General features: G+C 44.9%; 1 protein-coding gene across 1 annotated transcript in view; it reads left to right on the forward strand.

Moving 5' to 3' along the window:
* Positions 1–913: 913 nt before the first annotated feature.
* The window catches only part of LVRN (laeverin), a gene marked incomplete at both ends in the record, with an annotated part of 37,060 nt that continues 20,781 nt past the window's right edge, over positions 914–17,192 (forward strand). The window contains 4 exons of the mRNA XM_080636774.1: positions 914–1,512; positions 9,036–9,178; positions 10,420–10,559; positions 12,677–12,803. Of these exons, the coding sequence (XP_080492900.1) occupies positions 914–1,512; positions 9,036–9,178; positions 10,420–10,559; positions 12,677–12,803 (1,009 nt within the window). The remainder of the gene's footprint in view (positions 1,513–9,035; positions 9,179–10,419; positions 10,560–12,676; positions 12,804–17,192) is intronic.

The following is a 17,192-nucleotide window of genomic DNA, read 5'->3' on the forward strand; positions in this document are numbered from 1 at the left end:
ACTGAACAAGCCCAACAGGCGAGTTTTACAATGACAAAGGCTCAATTTTGCAGTCTTGATGGCCGTCCAGCCTCAACTCGCCAAAACCTTTAAGTATGTGTTTAATATACATGGGAACACGGGATTAATCCTATTGATTGTAATGGGGTTAACTACATATGCACTGCGTGGTGATGTTGATAGCCTCAACTGAACCACGCAGTGAAGTGCGGGTCTAAACGAGAACGATTTGTCAGGAACCCATTGGTTTTTGGTCGTACTCTTTTTTATGTGCCAGAGGCTTTCCAGACTCGACGTCTTCTCCCAAACTGTTTAGCACTTAGATTTCCCTCAAGAGCCGATCTGCTTTAACACTGCACACTTCAAACAGTGACCCCCCATTTCCTCATCCTTCTCCTGCCACTGTGGTGAAAAAGTATTTGTGGGTTTGGTGGTTTTCTTCTCCCTGTCTCAGCTCCCGCTGGGAGCCGCCACCCCCGTATCGACGGCGGCCCCTGCTACCGCTGCTTTCTGCAGCCTCACGCCCCTGCCCTGCGCCCAGCCTCGGACGTGGCGCGCTGGGGGCTGCCGACACCGTCCCGTGTGTGCAACGCCGTCCGTCAGGCGGTGCCGTTATCACCGCTCCCCGGCGATCCTCTGGCACGGACCCCATCCAGCACTATCGCCGACCCCCCGCCACGGGATTTCAGTCGCCGCCGCTCGGCTGCCTGCCGTCGCGATCCCCGCAGGCTGCTTGCTTCAGCAGATGGGGAGGGGGCAGCCCGCGGGTCCCCGAGCTGCCCACCCCGCCGGAGCCGCCCTCCCAGGAGCGGCTTCCCTGGGAGGGGAGAACCACCTCCCCTAGCCCGGCCCGCCCTCAGGCGCGCCCCGTAAGTACGGGTGGTGGCGGGCGGTCGGCGGCGCAGAGCGGCCGATGGGTGCCCGGGGGGTGTACGTTGGGCGCAGGGCCGCCGCCCTGCTGGCCGCGCTGCTGCTGGCGCTGCTGGCCACGCTGCTGGCGCTCGCCGCCCTCTACGGGCGCTGCCGGCAGGAGGAGCCCCAGTCGCCGCGGCCGCCGCGCCCCTGGCCCACGGCCCCCAGCCTCACCGCGCCGCCGAGGCCAGCTCCCGCCGCCGCGTCCGGCCGCCGCCTGCCGCGCAACCTCCTGCCGCTGCACTACGACCTGGAGCTGTGGCCGCGAGTGCGGCCGGGCCAGGCGGGACCGTTCTCCTTCAGCGGGCAGGTGAACATAACGGTGCACTGCCTGCAGGACACGGACGCGGCGGTGCTGCACAGCTCCGGGCTGCGGAGTCGCGGGGCCGCCGTCGTGCGCGGCCCCTTGTACGAGGCAGGCGCCGTCGTGGAGGTGGCGGGGCTGCGGCTGGATGCAGCGGGCGAGGTGGCGGTGCTGGAGCTGCGCGGCCGGCTGCGGGCCGGGCGCCGCTACGTGCTGCAGCTGGGCTTCCAGGGCTGGCTGGAGGAGGACCTCGACGGGCTCTTCCTCACCCGGTACACCGACCAGGGACTGAGCAGGTAGGGCTGCGGCGGCCTCCCGGGCACCCCGCGCTGCTCCGTCGACGGCACTGTCGGTGTCCCGGCTCCGGGGCAGAGCCACCCGTGTCGTGGAGGGGTCGGACGCAACCCTGGGAGCTACTGCATGTCCAGTGGTGCCGGGGCTGAGCGGCACTCACTGCCTTGGGTGGCGAGAGATGGATACTCCACACGGCGGGGCTGCCCTGTACGGGGCAGGGGCTGTGCACAGTCCGTGCCTTCTCCCCGGGTGCACATTGCGGGCTGCGAAGGTAACCTGTCAGAAATTCAGCGCTGTGCACCATGGTGGTCCCTCTCCTCTGCAGAGAGCACCAGCAAGGTTGCCCTGGCTTTCCTTCAGCAGCCGAGTTTATCCACAACACCGGTTTGGAAAGACCCTTGCTGAGATGGTTTGTGGAGACCTCGTTGTTTGGGAGGGGCCGGTGAGGAGCTGCTGCTCAGGAGTTAGCCTGGATGGTTTACTAAGGGCCTGTCAGCCAGAGGTCTGTCTTTGGCAGAGGAAAGAGCATCTCCACTGGGAAAGCAATGTTTTCTGAATGATTTCTAGTCTCTCTTTCTGTGTCTTTGATGGACAGCAAGGGGTCAGGCAACACCCTGTTCCTGGCAGCCACAGTCCAGCTAAGAGTCTTCATCCTTGCCCCACACATGGCAGTGTAGCAGTGACAGCTTCTTGTTTCCTCTGTCTTTGCGGAGCATGTCTTTATCTAGAAGCCAGCATTTCAGATGTGTGTTTGGCATGAGTTGACCACGTGCAGTTTGAGAAGTATGGTGGAGTAGGATGGTGGCTGCTTTAGGCAGTCTGGACTTTGTAGGTGCTATTGTACATGAAGTTGTATAGCTGTCATCAACCAACCAGTCATTTCCTTAGTGAGTGCTATTAGGACGCTTTCCTTTTCTTTTGAACTGCAGAGTCAGTACTGGGGTAGTGCAGGTTTACCAAACAATCATTCAAAACATATTTTTGCCCTCAGGATAATGTTTCCTTGTTAATTTTTCTTTATTGGTAATATTTTCAGGGTGAATTGCATTATAAACTTCTGGATGTGAAACTTGGTAAAGAAAAGTGAAACTTAAGATTATGATTTAAATAGTTCCAGTAGAAGACAAGGTGTTTAAAGAAGATACAGATAAGTTGCTTATTTTAAAATTATTTCTTTTTAATAATTAAAGGTGTAGTGAAGAGTTGAGGAACAGCAATCAGTGAATCAAAAGGAAAACGAGTTAAAATTCACATGTTCTTGGCTCCCAGCCTATCAGTAAATCCACTGAAATAAACCGTATCTTGGCAGTTCATAGATTACTTGTTCAAGCAGGTGGTATTCAGTTACCTGCAAGATCCATATATATATAAGTCACTGTATGAGCCATAATAATAGGAAACCAAGAATAATAGTTTTTTATTGAGGTGGAGGAGGACTGTGGTTTTTCTTTTCAATGAGTTGGCTTTTCATGTGCCAGCTCCTGTGTAAATCTTCACTGATAGCACTGTTTGCCACATCTGGAAACTTTAACTTATGCAGACATCGGTTTTTTTAAGGAAAAGGATGTAAGTTGGTTAGCCCAATTGAAAAATGCATTATGGTAATAAGTATATTTAGGAAATATATTCTGGTTTTCTTCAGTTTCTATTTATTCGTTCACTGACTGTTATTCACAGGATTATTTGTGCAACTTTTGAGCTAAGGAAAATCCAGAACACTTTGTGTAATTTACGTGATTCAAAAAAAATCCAAATAAGTAAGAAAGGAACAAGCACTTACCTACTTAATACTGTGTCAGTGTGCTCTCTGGTGCTGTATTCATGCAATCAAGTCCTATCTAAGAAACAGTGAATTAGACTATGACGTTTTTTGGTTCAGACAATGTAAAACTTGAAGGATCAGAAACAACAACAACGAAAGCTGTTGTTGCCACAGTAGCAAATAAGGGAGAAACATTTTTAAATCATTAAAATAATGTGTATATTTCAATTTCCAATTGTTTAGAGGATTTATGACAATTGTTCCATTTCATTCTTAGCTCATCATGAAGCACTAATGAAATGTGAGACTGCAGTCTGGCTAAAGAGATGTCAGTGGTGTTCAGGCACTGAAATAAATCAAAGGAAAGCCACTGACTCCAGATGTAATATATCGTTTTGGTTACTTGTTACTGCCCACATTCCTGATATTCTTAAATAGATTTTGAATATGTTTTCTGCTTTAAATATCTTTCTCTGAATCAAGAGTATGAAACAATATCTTCTTACCTTTTCCTTCATGAAGAATTAAGTCATCAATTTACCAGCCATTTCCTAATCTCATGGGGTCCAGTTACACGGAAGGGGTTTTGCCTTCCTGTTTTATGGAAGAGGTGTGTTTTGAGGAATATAGTCTGTAAGCTCTAGCAAGCTGTTAATGATGGAAAAAGTTGGATTCTAATGGATTATGTAGATCAGGAACCATTTAAAAACGTTCAGTGCCCTTCAGCTGTCAGTACAAAGCCAGTTACTGTCCTGTGAGGAAACCAGGGTCTCCAGCAGATTGTCCTGTATCTCTTCTCAAGTGACTTGCACCTGGCTCCATCAGACCTTTGAGATCTGATTCCTATGAAGGCTTCTGACTGCAATGCAGTTAACCCACCAGCTCTAACAGACAATGTGCTGTTTGTCTGTGGTCATGAATACTCCTGTATCTCCTGCATGCACTAGAAGTCTCAGTTTTTTTTTGTAATTGGTGCTTGTGGAACCACTGGATGCCTCGTGTTTCAGAAGAGTTTAAGCAGAGGAGGGCAAGCTTTCAATAGGCAGTTGGTCCTAAAGGAAAGCAAAGTCCATGGAATGTTTATTCCATCTGGCATGGGCTTTTTATCTTGGTTAGGTATCCCCATTGTTCTTGACAGACTGGCAGAGTTACCAAGTTGATATAAAGTACTGTTCCCTGTCCTCTTTCCAAGCTGGAGCTGGAACACACCGACAAGGTGGTGAGGGAAGGCTGCGGAGACAGCTGTTTTCAGAAGTGCTAACCTCACCTTTGTGGAAAACAGGATGAACCCAAGCCCAAACTTCACTGATTTTCCAGCACAGAAGTTGTTTGTTATCAGTTTGATCATTGCTAACTGCAGATGATTTTACTGTGGTTAACAGTTTGTACTCCCCACCTGATCAGGTCTTAGACACAAAAGAAAACTCTGAAAAATGGGAGCACTCTTTATGCACAATGCACAGCCCATGTCTGCAGTGGTTGCAGGAGTGAAGGAAGTAAAGAAGGAGGATGCTCCCACTTCACCAGCACTATAAATTTGAAGGCTTTCCTGTTGAAACAGGGAATCTGTACTCTACGTACAGCTGGAAGAGTCCATGCCAGGATCTGGGTAGGCAGGAAGATACAGAAACCACCTTTGCCCTTCTTCTCTAGCAGCGCGAGCTCAAACATATACGATGCAGGAGGTTTGTTGTAGCATCATTCTGCATACAAATCTTGTACTGCTGTGAGTAACCTTGTGTATGCTACTCTAGGGTGAGAGTATCCATGTGGAGTGTACCGTAAAGTGCATGCTGTATGTCGCTGTTGACAGCAGTGTTTCAAAATCTTTGAGAATCTTGCTCAGTAGCCACTCTGCACATGTCCTATGCAACTTGTATAAAATACTTGCCTGGATAGGGCTGGTGTTAGCAGGCATCCCAAAATGTAATCAAACACAGTTTTTGTGATGATGTCATTTTTATCAGCTGCTTTGGCACCGACTACTAGGATGAGGGCAAAAGGGATTAGAACAGCATAGATACAGTTCTTCTGCAACCTACTTCTGTTTTACACGAATTGATGGGTAAGAACACCAAAGGCACAGACAGAGATCTGAGCAAGTAACAGGTATGGTGTTTTCTTGAGCTGCATATTAGTGCTGAGCAGTGTTCACCTGAAAAACAGACCGAGTGTTGAGGACAGAACAGGATTCTTTCCGCTCACTGTGAATATCCCTTACTTTGAGCCACTTCGGGGTTTGTTTGACAGTTTAATGCTTTGTATTTTTAAAATGGAAGAAATCAGTTATACGAGATGTTAACACAAATGCCCATTGTGCTATCAGTATCACAATAACATTATTTCACTGAGAAGGCATTTTTTAGAAGAATAACCTTTTTTTGCATCAACATAAAGCATTTCTTCTATAATTAAGCTTTTTTTTAATCAAGTGAAACAGCGTCCAGTAGGTGTTAATGTCCTGTACAGGATACATTCCTCATCTTCCTGTGCTTGTTTTTAGACACTAACTTAAAAACAAACAAACAAACAAAAAGCCCGTTTAGTGTAAATTGTCAAATATGTAAGCTAACAGATCCTGTTATCTGTTTATTTCTCGTTTTTTAAAAGTATTCTGGCTTCAATTTTGTTTTACTAGGGGAAGGAAATGTCATATGATACTTATGAAAGAAGAAAATGAAATATATGCATGAAACTGTAGGCTTTAGAGAAGACTTTATATGTCTGCTTAGGCAGTGTTAGGCTTTAAAAAAATTAATTTCCTCTTGGGTAATTTGTTTTGTTACAATATTTCAGTCTGGAAAAAAGTTTGCAAGTAATTCATTTTATGCTAATACCTTCACCTTGAAAAAAACCCCACAACAGTACAACTAAGAAAAAAGTCCCAACAATGACTCATTCTGGCAAATTATAGGAGATAATGTGTGTTTGAAACACCAGTGATTTGTGTAAGATGCATGAAACATTCCCATTTTCCCTTTCTGTTTGGAGTCCTGCTGAAAAATAACATTTAATCCATCTTAATGTTTCTTTTTTATCATGATGCTTTTGCCCAATATATGCTATTTTGTATTCTTGAACAAGAATTTCTTGTGGGCAGTTTTGCACCAGTGTCTGCACCAGTTTCTGCTGGTACAGAGCCTCCTGGGTCAGGAAACTGCACCAGTATGGGGTAATCTTCAGTTGCGGGGTTGCTCAGTGTTTCCTAGAACCAAGCTGCAATTGATTGCACAACTGATTGCGCAAAAGCACACTTGGCTGCACAGGAAGAATGTGATAAGGTATTTTCAGTGGGTGATTCCCTCAGTGAAGTGGCTGATGGCTTTTGCTGCTCCTGTGCAACCCTGGCAGAAGTTTAAATCACTTTCTGTTGTTGGACAGGATGAAGGAGGAGAGGAGGTGATACTGTTATCTCAGGTGGAGCTTCAGCTGCATTCAGGCATGCGGCTGGTGGCTGGCACAGTTGACTCTGCAGGGAATCAAGTCCATAAAGAAAATCTTCCTGCCCTGACAGGCAGGAAGCAAATACACTGTGCTGCTCTCTCTCTCACCATTCCTCACTTCAGAGTAGATGTTGTTGTCCCAGTAGTCACCGTGTATCAACATGTGTTCAACATGTGTTCTTTGAAATGTCATTAAGTTGTGTTACGGTACAGTATCAGATACATCTGTTAAATGCAGAATGTACCATGCTCTGAGAATACTGTGTTTTTGCAGTTGTCTTGTTGATACTAACTCTGTTCCCAAACATCAGCAATGGGGATGATGTAGCGTAGATTAGTTGCCAGTGCTTTCAGCGCTGAGTTGATTAGATCAGCTTTGAGCAGGGTTAGATAGCACAGCTATTAAAATGGCAATAGCCAAACATCTTGCAAAAGAAAAGGCTCCTAGAGGGCTGTCCTTTGGAACTCAGTGGAAAACACTGCTGACAATGGAACCAGGATCTAATCTCACATAATGCATGTCTTCTGTGAAGTGGTGTGAGTATCAATGGAAAGCTAACCCATTAATTTCAAGTAACAAGAAAAGATGGAACCTTAGGTTTCAGACACGGTTCAGTGCTACAGATCATGATCAGCTGCAGTCACGCTGTGCTTGTAGGGTAGATCAGACTTGTTACTCCACAGTATAGTGCAGTTCTGACTATTACATATTGTTACTTACTGTATGGGTGTTGTCCTGATGGCTTCTGGCTCATTTGGGATGTCTCTGTGCTAAACGTAAGCCTTTGTGGACCTGGTGTGAATACATTTTCAAGGAACACCTCAACTACAGCTGAAAAATACTAGCCTTGTGATAGTATTGAGGTCATTGAAACAGAAGATTCTGCCATTCTGGAATGCCCAGCTGCTGGCTACTACTTGCTGTCAGGTATGGAGCTTTGAGAACCACTGCATGTGTATTTTTCCTACTTCCTAGTACAGATATGCTATTGTGAAGAGCCCAGCTCTTCTTTGATACTTTGGCTATGGGACATGGTCGTTTGTCTTTTGATTCCAGCCAGTGGATGTTGCAGGAGAAGAGTCAGAGATCACTCAAACAGATTTCATCTGGTAGTTTATTGAGTTCTAATCAGTAAATTTAGGTATGTAAAATATTTAACAGGTACAGATGGACTGGTGATATTAACTACACTTAAAGTTAGTATGGGATACAGAAAATACTGCATGAGCTTACTATCTGTATCTTAAATGTTAGATGCCTGCAGAAAATGCCACTTACTGACCCAGTGATGCCTGGTGTCAGGAAAGGGATCTCTCAGCCTCAGGGGTAACCTGGAAGGATGTCCCTATACAAGGGGAGATCACCACTGTGCTACAGATGAAGAGCTCAATGGACCCTGTTGGCTGCCCATATTTATGGCCTGAAGTGGTTGATTTGCAGTTGGATTTTCTGCTGTTAATGCAGTTTTGGCTGTTCATCAACCCGATCTCCAGCCACACCCATTTTTTGGGTTTGATGCCTAGTTCTCATTGATAGCCTTACATAATAGGATTAACCTTGGTTTGGCTTGGTTGCTGAGCATCTGTCTGGACCCAAGTTCAGTTAGTTCAAACAGGAGGACTGCATCCAGCACTGTGTGTCACAGAGCTCTGCGCTGGGTGAGGCAAGGTGCCAGAACACAAGGTAGAAAAGAGTCCTCTTGAATATTTTTCTGGGCTTGCCAGGACACTGGGTCAGCATTGGTGCTGTTCTCACTGGGGTTCTTTATGTGATTTGAGAGAAGTGTGCAAGTACTGGTATACATAGTTACCTAACAGTTATTACAAGTTTTTATTAAAATGCCCTATTAAATATTTTATTAAAATGCCCTATTAAAATAAGAGTGCATGCATTAGAGGGAGGAGCAGGTATACAGAGAGATTCTGAATATAAAATTAAAGATGGGCATTGTATCATTTTTGAGCACTAGCCTGTTGTGTGCAAAAGTTTAATTAATCAACTCTGTCTTAATAAACAAGCTAGAAGAATTCAAATATTTACCATTTGGTATCTGGAAAAGGTTGGTGAGGGAAAAAAAAAATAAATAAAAAGACGAAAGCCCTAATTAGAAAAGGCTGCTTTTCTCTAGAAGCATCCAAACTGAACTGTCTGTTGGGCATGGGGATTTCATCAGGGACTTAAATAATAACCAAACATTTTCCAAATCTGCATATCTGTGTGATTCATTTCTTGCTTTTCCTGATTTCATGTTTTTATGCACTGTATGATTTTTATCAGTACTAGCATGCTGGATTAATCATACTCTTATTTGTAATACAGTATGCTGATTGCCTCCCAACTGGAACCAACGTATGCCAGGACGGTTTACCCATGTTTTGATGAACCTGCCATGAAAGCCACATTTAATATCAGAATTGTCCATGACCCCAGCTATGTGGCTCTTTCCAACATGCCTGCTATTGGTAGGTAAAAAGCAAGTAGCCATGTTTTGTTTTTTGGTTTTTGGGTTTTTTTTTCCCCCTAAACTACTTTTAAAAGGGGTGTAGTTTATCTATATGTATAGTATCATCTGATACAGGAGTGTTCTGTTGTCCATGTGCTAATGCCTTGAAAACGCACAGAAGATCTGTGCTTGTGAACTTAAAAAAACTTGGAAACAGTTATTCATAATTAATGTCTCTGATGGCAGTAATTCCATAGTTTTCCAGTTGTGATGTGCTCTCCTCTGATTGCCGGAGGCTGCACAGGGTTTGATTCCTGGCATTTACTGCTTAGTCAGTGTGTCTGTCTTACTGTATGACGTCTGCTTAAAACAAAACAGCAGTCCCAGTATGCAAAGCCTGTAATTGTGGTATTAAGGGATTCATTTCATTCTAAGTAGATTTTAAGGTATATTTACAACATACAAAGAATTGTTTTACCAGGTAGAGACACTTTAGCTTCCTGGGTATCTGCAAAAATAAAAATGGGAAGACTTTAGGCTCTGGAGATGCTCCTCATGTCCCTTGCTGGAATCCCATGTGGGATGCATGAGGAGTATAAGATTCCAAACAAATTCTGTAAACTAGTGTTCTTAGAGAAATCTAATGGATCTCTTGCCTCCTTTTTAGTTGCTTTCTTCTACAGTTTAGTGCCATGAATCTCTATTTTTCCCCTAAATAATTTTCAGCCATAGCAAGGAAGTCTTACGAGATTTGCATGGAAGCTTGTAACTTAGGAATCACAATAGATGGGATCTCTGTGAGAACTGTTTGAAGCATTTGCTTCCTCTGGGAATCTTGTCTGTGTCCACCTTACTCAGAAGGAAAGTATCTGATAAAGTATTTCATAATTCGTGGGCACACATGACCTATATTTCAGTTACAATAGATCATACGATCCATGCAGCACAGAGGTATGCAGCGTGGGATAAATTGTCTACAGTTTGCCCACATCCTCAAAATGATAAAGTTTGATATCCTTCCAAGACTTCTGTTAAGAAGCTCAAGAGTGGATTTTTGGTCTTTGCGTGGAAGGTCATGACTCTGATACGTGGCAGTAGCAGTGAGTCTGGCTGCTTGCCTTCTACCAGAAACATGTGGAGTTAGTGCAGGAATAAAGTATATCAAAGAGAGATATAAAAAAAAAACGTGCAGAAAACACAAAATTCCTTGTTTATTGTGGAAGAGCAATGGTTTGAGTGTGTCTTTGATATTTTTTCTAGATGTATCAGAAATGAAGGATGAAAATGGAAGCCTGTGGACTGTTACTAAATTTAACACTTCGCTGAAAATGTCAACTTACTTGACTGCTTTTGTGATTTGTGATTTTGATTACGTCACCAGAACCGTGCGGGGAAATGAGGTAAATATAAGGCTGCATAACACATTACAGCAGTTAACAACAGAAGTTGGCTCTGTAGTGCATCATGTGCTTTATAGACAATATCACAGAAATTAACTGTGCTTTCCCTTCCAAAATTATTTGCTTATGTAGCAAAACTGCTAATATTTATCCTGCAGATATTTCTGCAGAAAGCTTTCCTTCAGGATAATTAGTTTTTTGCCCTGTTCTGTTAGTTTCATACAATTCCACAAATAGATTTGGGCTCTATATGTTAAAACTTCAGAAGCATCTATTCTGCAGAAAGTACTGGTTGTAATTCAGAGTCTGCTTATCTTCTTAGTTGTCTTGGTTGTAAAAAGTTATCTGAAGTTCAATGCCTTGTTCTTCAAGGCCCTTTGAGGAGCAGTCTCATGACATCATCAGGAGCAATACTGTGCTCCAAGCATTTTGTATGTAGTATTTTAACCTTTTATTCGCCAGTGGACACTTTCTTAGCCTCCAAAACTGACTGTTTTGTGTTTGAAGCTTCTTAATCAGTGCGTATTCAGTTTTGCTCTTACAGTACAATGCCCAAAGCTTCTTGAGGAAAGCTGTAAAAAAATCTACTCCATTGGCACCAGGTATTCCACTTTCCTTCTTTTGCTGAAAGTCAACAGGGAAAGGATGTATCAAGTTGTTCCAAAATAAGAATAAAGCTATTAAGGCTAGCATATACTTGCTATTGTTAATAAATGAGAGCACAGTATTAATTTCATGGTTAGTTCACTGTCATCCTACTGGGGAATGGTGTGACAGGGTGAGGAGGGCAGTGTGAAGGTGACCGTAGCACAGTATTAGCTCCTCTTTAAAGTGAAGATTTGGCTTGGTATGTCATACCTGCTGTCCCCTGTATAGAACGTGCTGGATGCCTAGGCTCTCAGTGGTGCCCTTTTCTTGGGCTGATCGATAGTGACAGGACTCAGCAAATCAAAGCGTTCAAGCAAGTGTTTCTCAGATGGAAAACTGAACTCTATTCATTTTGTGAGATAAAGGGGAGAGGGCATTTTGCCCCTTGGTTTCAGACAGAGATGGTCAGTTTGTGTCTCCGCAGTACTAGTATGAGCATGTTTATGCTCTCTGTTTTGTCATTTCTGGTAAGTAATTCATAACACGAAACACCAGTATTATAACTCAAGACTCATACTAGGATTAGGATATTTAGCTGTCCACTGTGTTTAGGTTTTGCAAAGTGAAGTGATCTGGTCTTTGAATCTCCTCTGAAGCCTTGGCTGTAAAGAGAGGCTCAGAGGCAGAGGATACTCTACTGACTGAATATGCTTTATTTTTTCCCTTGTAAATCAAATCGTGATGCTTTCCAACTGTGCTGTTAGGGTTTGGCTGTGCAGCTTCTTGTGAGACCGTGTATTGCATTTAGATGCAAGAAATGCAGGGGTGCTTGAGCTGCTAGGCACCTAGGGGATCTCACGTCTGAAAATACATGATGGAGAGAGACATAAACCTTTTCTCAGTGTACTCCATTACCATGAGCAAGCAGCTGCCCTTTTCAGTACCATGACAAAGCAAATGGGGATGAGAGGGGAAAGCTTTGCTTGCTGCTGCTGTCTTCATTACTCAGAGGTACAGATGTCATCTGCTCAGATGCTGTCTGCTCTCTCCGTCAACAATGGGAGGCCAGTGGTCTGTTTCAGGCTGTGAAAGTTCGAGAAATGTGTATGCTTGGACTGCAAATGCTGTCTGAACATCCATTTCTCTCTCTTCAGGGAATGAGTGGGAAAGTTTGTCACCCCAGCTCACTGCATGGAAAACACTGGCTTAAGAGATGTGATTCTAAATAGTTTTACAGCATTTCCTGATTAATAAAAGTGAAACTAGGAGTCCATTTGTTCCAGCAGTTTATAGTTGGATTCAAATCTTGGCCCTTTTGAAGTAGTGGAACTCTCCTAGATTTTAGCAGGATTAGGCTCTGTGCCCCATTTTATTAGGTCTAGCAAAACTTGAGTTGGGAACTTTTTCATTAAAAACTTCATTGTATGGTCTGTTGTGGGCAGACAGCATTTTCAAACAATGATTCATGGAAGAGAAGGAAATTAAAATATGAGGGATGTCTAAAATAATGCTTCCTTGTTGTGTTACAGATACGTGTTTGGGCTCGGAAAGAGGCAGTTAAAAATGGGTATGTTGACTATGCTTTAAATATCACAGGCCCAATATTTGCATTTCTGGAAGACTTACTGAACATCAGCTATCCTCTGCCAAAGACAGGTGAGATTACTTATTTTCTTAAATGGACCAGAAATGCCTGCTGGTGATGTATAGTTCACAGAGGCAATGGGTTCTTTTTGCAATATTCTCTTTCTATGGCTTACCACATTGTTGTGGTTTAAGCCCAGGCCGTAAATCAGAACCATGCAGTCCACTACCCCCCCCCTCCCCCCCCCCCCCACCTTTCTTCCCTCCACTCCTGGAGGGATGGGGAGGAGAATCAAAAGAATGCAGCTCCTACGGGTTGAGATAAGAACAGTTTAATAACTAAGGTATAACAGAAATCACCACTGCTACCACTAATAGTAATAATGATAAAGGAAATAACAAGGAAGAGAATACAACCGCTCACCAACCGGTACCTCAGCCCCACCCCGCAGTGATCCAGCCCTTCCAGGAACTATCAGTTCTACATCCTGGGCATGACGTGCTGTGGCATGGAATACCTCTTTGGCTAGTTTGGGTCAGGTGTGCTGTCCCTGCTTCCTCCCAGCTTCTCCTCCTCCCTGGCAGAGCATGAGACTCACAAAGTCCTTGGTCAGTCTAAACATCACTGTTATCAGCTTTGTTCCCAGGCCGAAAGTCAAAAACACAGTGCTGCAGCAGCTACTAAGAAGAAGAAAAACTGACTGCTGCTGCTGAACCCAGGACAGTGTCCACCCCTTATTCCATACCATTCACGTCATGCTCAGATCCCACATTTTCAATATACCATCACTTTCATCTCAGTGCACTCTTATCTTAGTGCACAGACCAATCCCTATAAAGCTGCTGAGTCCATTCGGTCCATGATGGTGGGCTCCATCTCTTGTAACAGTCTTTCAGAGCAGGAGAGGCCCATTGCAAAGTCCACCCCTCGATCATGAGTCCATCTCTATGTTGCATCTCCGCCCTGATGGCCTGAAGTGTCATGGGCCCATCAGGCTCAAAATAATTCACCCTCCCCTCCAGCAGTTTCTGCAACTTGTTGTTGGGGACTCCACACAGCTGCCTTCCATCTCCGACGCTTCCAAAGCACTGGAGGGGCCCAGTGGATTAGATACTCGCCCATACTGTCCCACACACCATGACACTCATGGCTGTCCAGCCTTGGGGAAAACCTCTTGGTCCCCCTATATCGTCGTCTAACCCCAGGCAAGACCCAAACCTGACTCTGCTTAACTCTCGGGATCAGACAAAATGGTTGTGGGTAGAACACACTCTGTGTGTGCCAACATGGTGATCCCCATCACAATCAGCAGGCAGGTTCCAGGGGTACCCAAAGGCCATTCAAAACCTTCAGAACTCTCCAATGATGCTGCTGTACTTGACACTGGGGCTGGTGTAGCTGCTGTGCTTGCCGGCTCTCTCACCACCAGCTCCTCTTTTTCTGAGTCCAGATCTTCCTCCTCTGCCTTGCTGGGAAATGCTGCGTGGTCTCCTGCATCCTCCTGCGGCTCAGGCTCACGAGGCTCGGCAGACGGCTGCTGGGGGATGCTCTCGGCCACCATGGGGCTGAGCTCGGCTGTGGGGCTCGGCTCCTCCACCGCCTCCCGCTGCTCGGCAGCCGCCTCCTTCCCAGCCTCCGGCCCCGCTCCCGCCGCCGCTTGGTCCCCGGGGACGCTCTCCCGGGCTGCTTCGGCCGCCGCCGGCTCCCGGGGCCGCTCCCCCTCGGCTCCCCGCAGCCTCACACAGACGGACGCGAGGACGAGGGCCAGGACGGTGAAGAGCAGCGGGACGGCCAGGTACAAGTCCACGGCCACGTCCATCCCGCCCTGCTGCCGGAGCCCGCCCGTATTACAACCCATTACCATAAAGTACAATGAAACAAGAACCTTAGCCCAAGGCCCACACTTGATAAACACTAACACAGCAAATACCGGCTCTAAGTAAGCTACAGCATACTGAAACTGTGGCATCAAGAGAAACAACTTTGAGAGCCCATAAATCAGCATTGTGCCTCGGTCAGTTCTGTCGTTATCTCAACCCTTTGTGCCCCACGTTGTGCGCCAAAAAAGAACTGTTGTGGTTTAAGCCCAGGCCGTAAATCAGAACCATGCAGTCCACTACCCCCCCCCCCCCACCTTTCTTCCCTGCGCTCCTGGAGGGATGGGGAGGAGAATCAAAAGAATGCAGCTCCTACGGGTTGAGATAAGAACAGTTTAATAACTAAGGTATAACACAAATCACCACTGCTACCACCAATAGTAATAATGATAAAGGAAATAACAAGGAAGAGAATACAACCGCTCACCAACCGGTACCTCAGCCCCACCCCGCAGTGATCCAGCCCTTCCAGGAACTCTCAGTTCTACATCCTGGGCATGACGTGCTGTGGCATGGAATACCTCTTTGGCTAGTTTGGGTCAGGTGTCCTGTCCCTGCTTCCTCCCAGCTTCTCCTCCTCCCTGGCAGAGCATGAGACTCACAAAGTCCTTGGTCAGTCTAAACATCGCTGTTATCAGCTTTGTTCCCAGGCCGAAAGTCAAAAACACAGTGCTGCAGCAGCTACTAAGAAGAAGAAAAACTGACTGCTGCTGCTGAACCCAGGACACACATTCATAGGAAAACAAAAACCCTAAGCTATAACTCACTGAATTCTCCTTTCCATATCACGGCTCTTATTAACTCCTAACTCAGAACTCTTACCGTCACATCACACTCATTCTTTTAAACCATCATTTCCTAATAGAGGGGCTGATGGACTACAGAGTGGATAGAAAAGAGTTGTTCAGTTACATGATTATTTCTGGGATGTATAGACCATACCAGGCAAATGTTGTAGTCCTTATGTCCTCCTAGTAAATCCGTGCTTGCTGTATCCCATGTCTCCCCAGAGCATTCCTTGCTTTCTTCAGTATGTTCTTGTCTTACCTGTGAATTGGCTGTATGTTCCTGCACATTCCTCCTCAGAAAAACCACTCCAGCAGGAAAACACGTGTTTCTATTTACAAATGGTCATCGGGTATGTCAAATCAAGCTTCAGTCTAGAAAAAAGGGTGCCATCTCGTGTGGTTTATGTAGTTCTACTGTATAGTTTGTCTTCTACTTGTACTTGGATTTGCAAGGGCTTCAGCATGAATATTATGGGGAAACATGCTCCTTTATACAAATTAGTAGACTATTGAGAGCACAGAGGCAGTTCTTACTTAAAATGAGGTTTGGACCTGCCCATGATCTTAGCAGATAGAAGGACTTTTGGGGGAAGAATTTCCCTGCTTTCATTTTTGCTGGTTTGTCAGACCTGCATCTTGGCACTTGAAATAAAATAAATTTTCATCTGTGTAAATATAGTAACTCTCAGTGTGTATAGAGTAACTTGCATAATTACTCACTGCACTTGTTATGTAAAATGTAATATTTGCAGTCACCACTTTAAATTTTATTATCTTAGAAATCACGGAAGCTATTCAAGGGCTGTAGACAATTCTGTTCCATGCTTGTGTTCCTCTCTGTAGCAGCAGTGTCAATACATTAATTAATTAGTATAAAAGTCTTACAAAACAGAAGTAGAAGAAATTCTTGCAGAGTTCTTGTAAGGTAAGATTTCACTTTCTCAGAGTGCTGTAAAACCATTACAGTCCCACTGTAATGTCATGCAATACAAACTGGATTTCCCACAGACTTTCTTTGAAGTTCTGCTTAAATGTCCATAAGATTAGATCAGCCAAAATAGCTACTTGTAGATACTTCTTTTGCAAACTCAAAATATGAAATTAAGAATTATTTAAGGGTTTGTTTTCACCTGATTTTAATGCAGTTATAAGTGAGCTCTCTTCCCCCAAGCTGGCCAGATGGTGGCTGCCCCATTGAAAAGGAAACACATTTTTAGGTAAGCCTGAGGCGATAAGCCCCACTGAGATTCAGTCTAGCTTTGCTTGCGTTCAGCACCACCCTTACATTAGTTGCCTAGCTTTTGGACTGGAACTGGCTTGTGGTCAGCTAGTTGGAGCACAAGCTTGTGTCTGCTTCCAAAATGCTCTTCCAAAATGCATCAGTTTTCCAAATTTTGCTCTTCGTGGCTGAGTTTAAGCAGTATATCTTTCTTTGAGATCCTTGATGTTTCATCCAGCCCTCACATTTGAACTGTAAAACTGTTCTCTGTGCGTAAGTCAGAAGGGGACTACAGAGGTAACAGCCATACTGTGGAAACAAAGAGAGGATGTTTCTAAGGCACCTTTCAAATAAGAGTGGAAAGGATCCCTCTACTCACAGAGCCAAAAGAGCAAGATTTATTTATTTGTTTTTATCAGTTGCTAGGAAAGAATGTTAGAATCATAGAATCGTAGGACAGCTAGGGTTGGATAGGACCTTAAGATCATCTAGTTCCAACCCCACTGCCATGGGCAGGGACAACCCCCACTAAACCATGCCACCCAAGGCTCTGTCCAGCCTCGCCTTGAACACCGT

Source organism: Psittacula echo (assembly GCF_963264785.1).
Source record: "Psittacula echo genome assembly, chromosome: Z".
NCBI classification, from domain to species: domain Eukaryota; kingdom Metazoa; phylum Chordata; class Aves; order Psittaciformes; family Psittacidae; genus Psittacula; species Psittacula echo.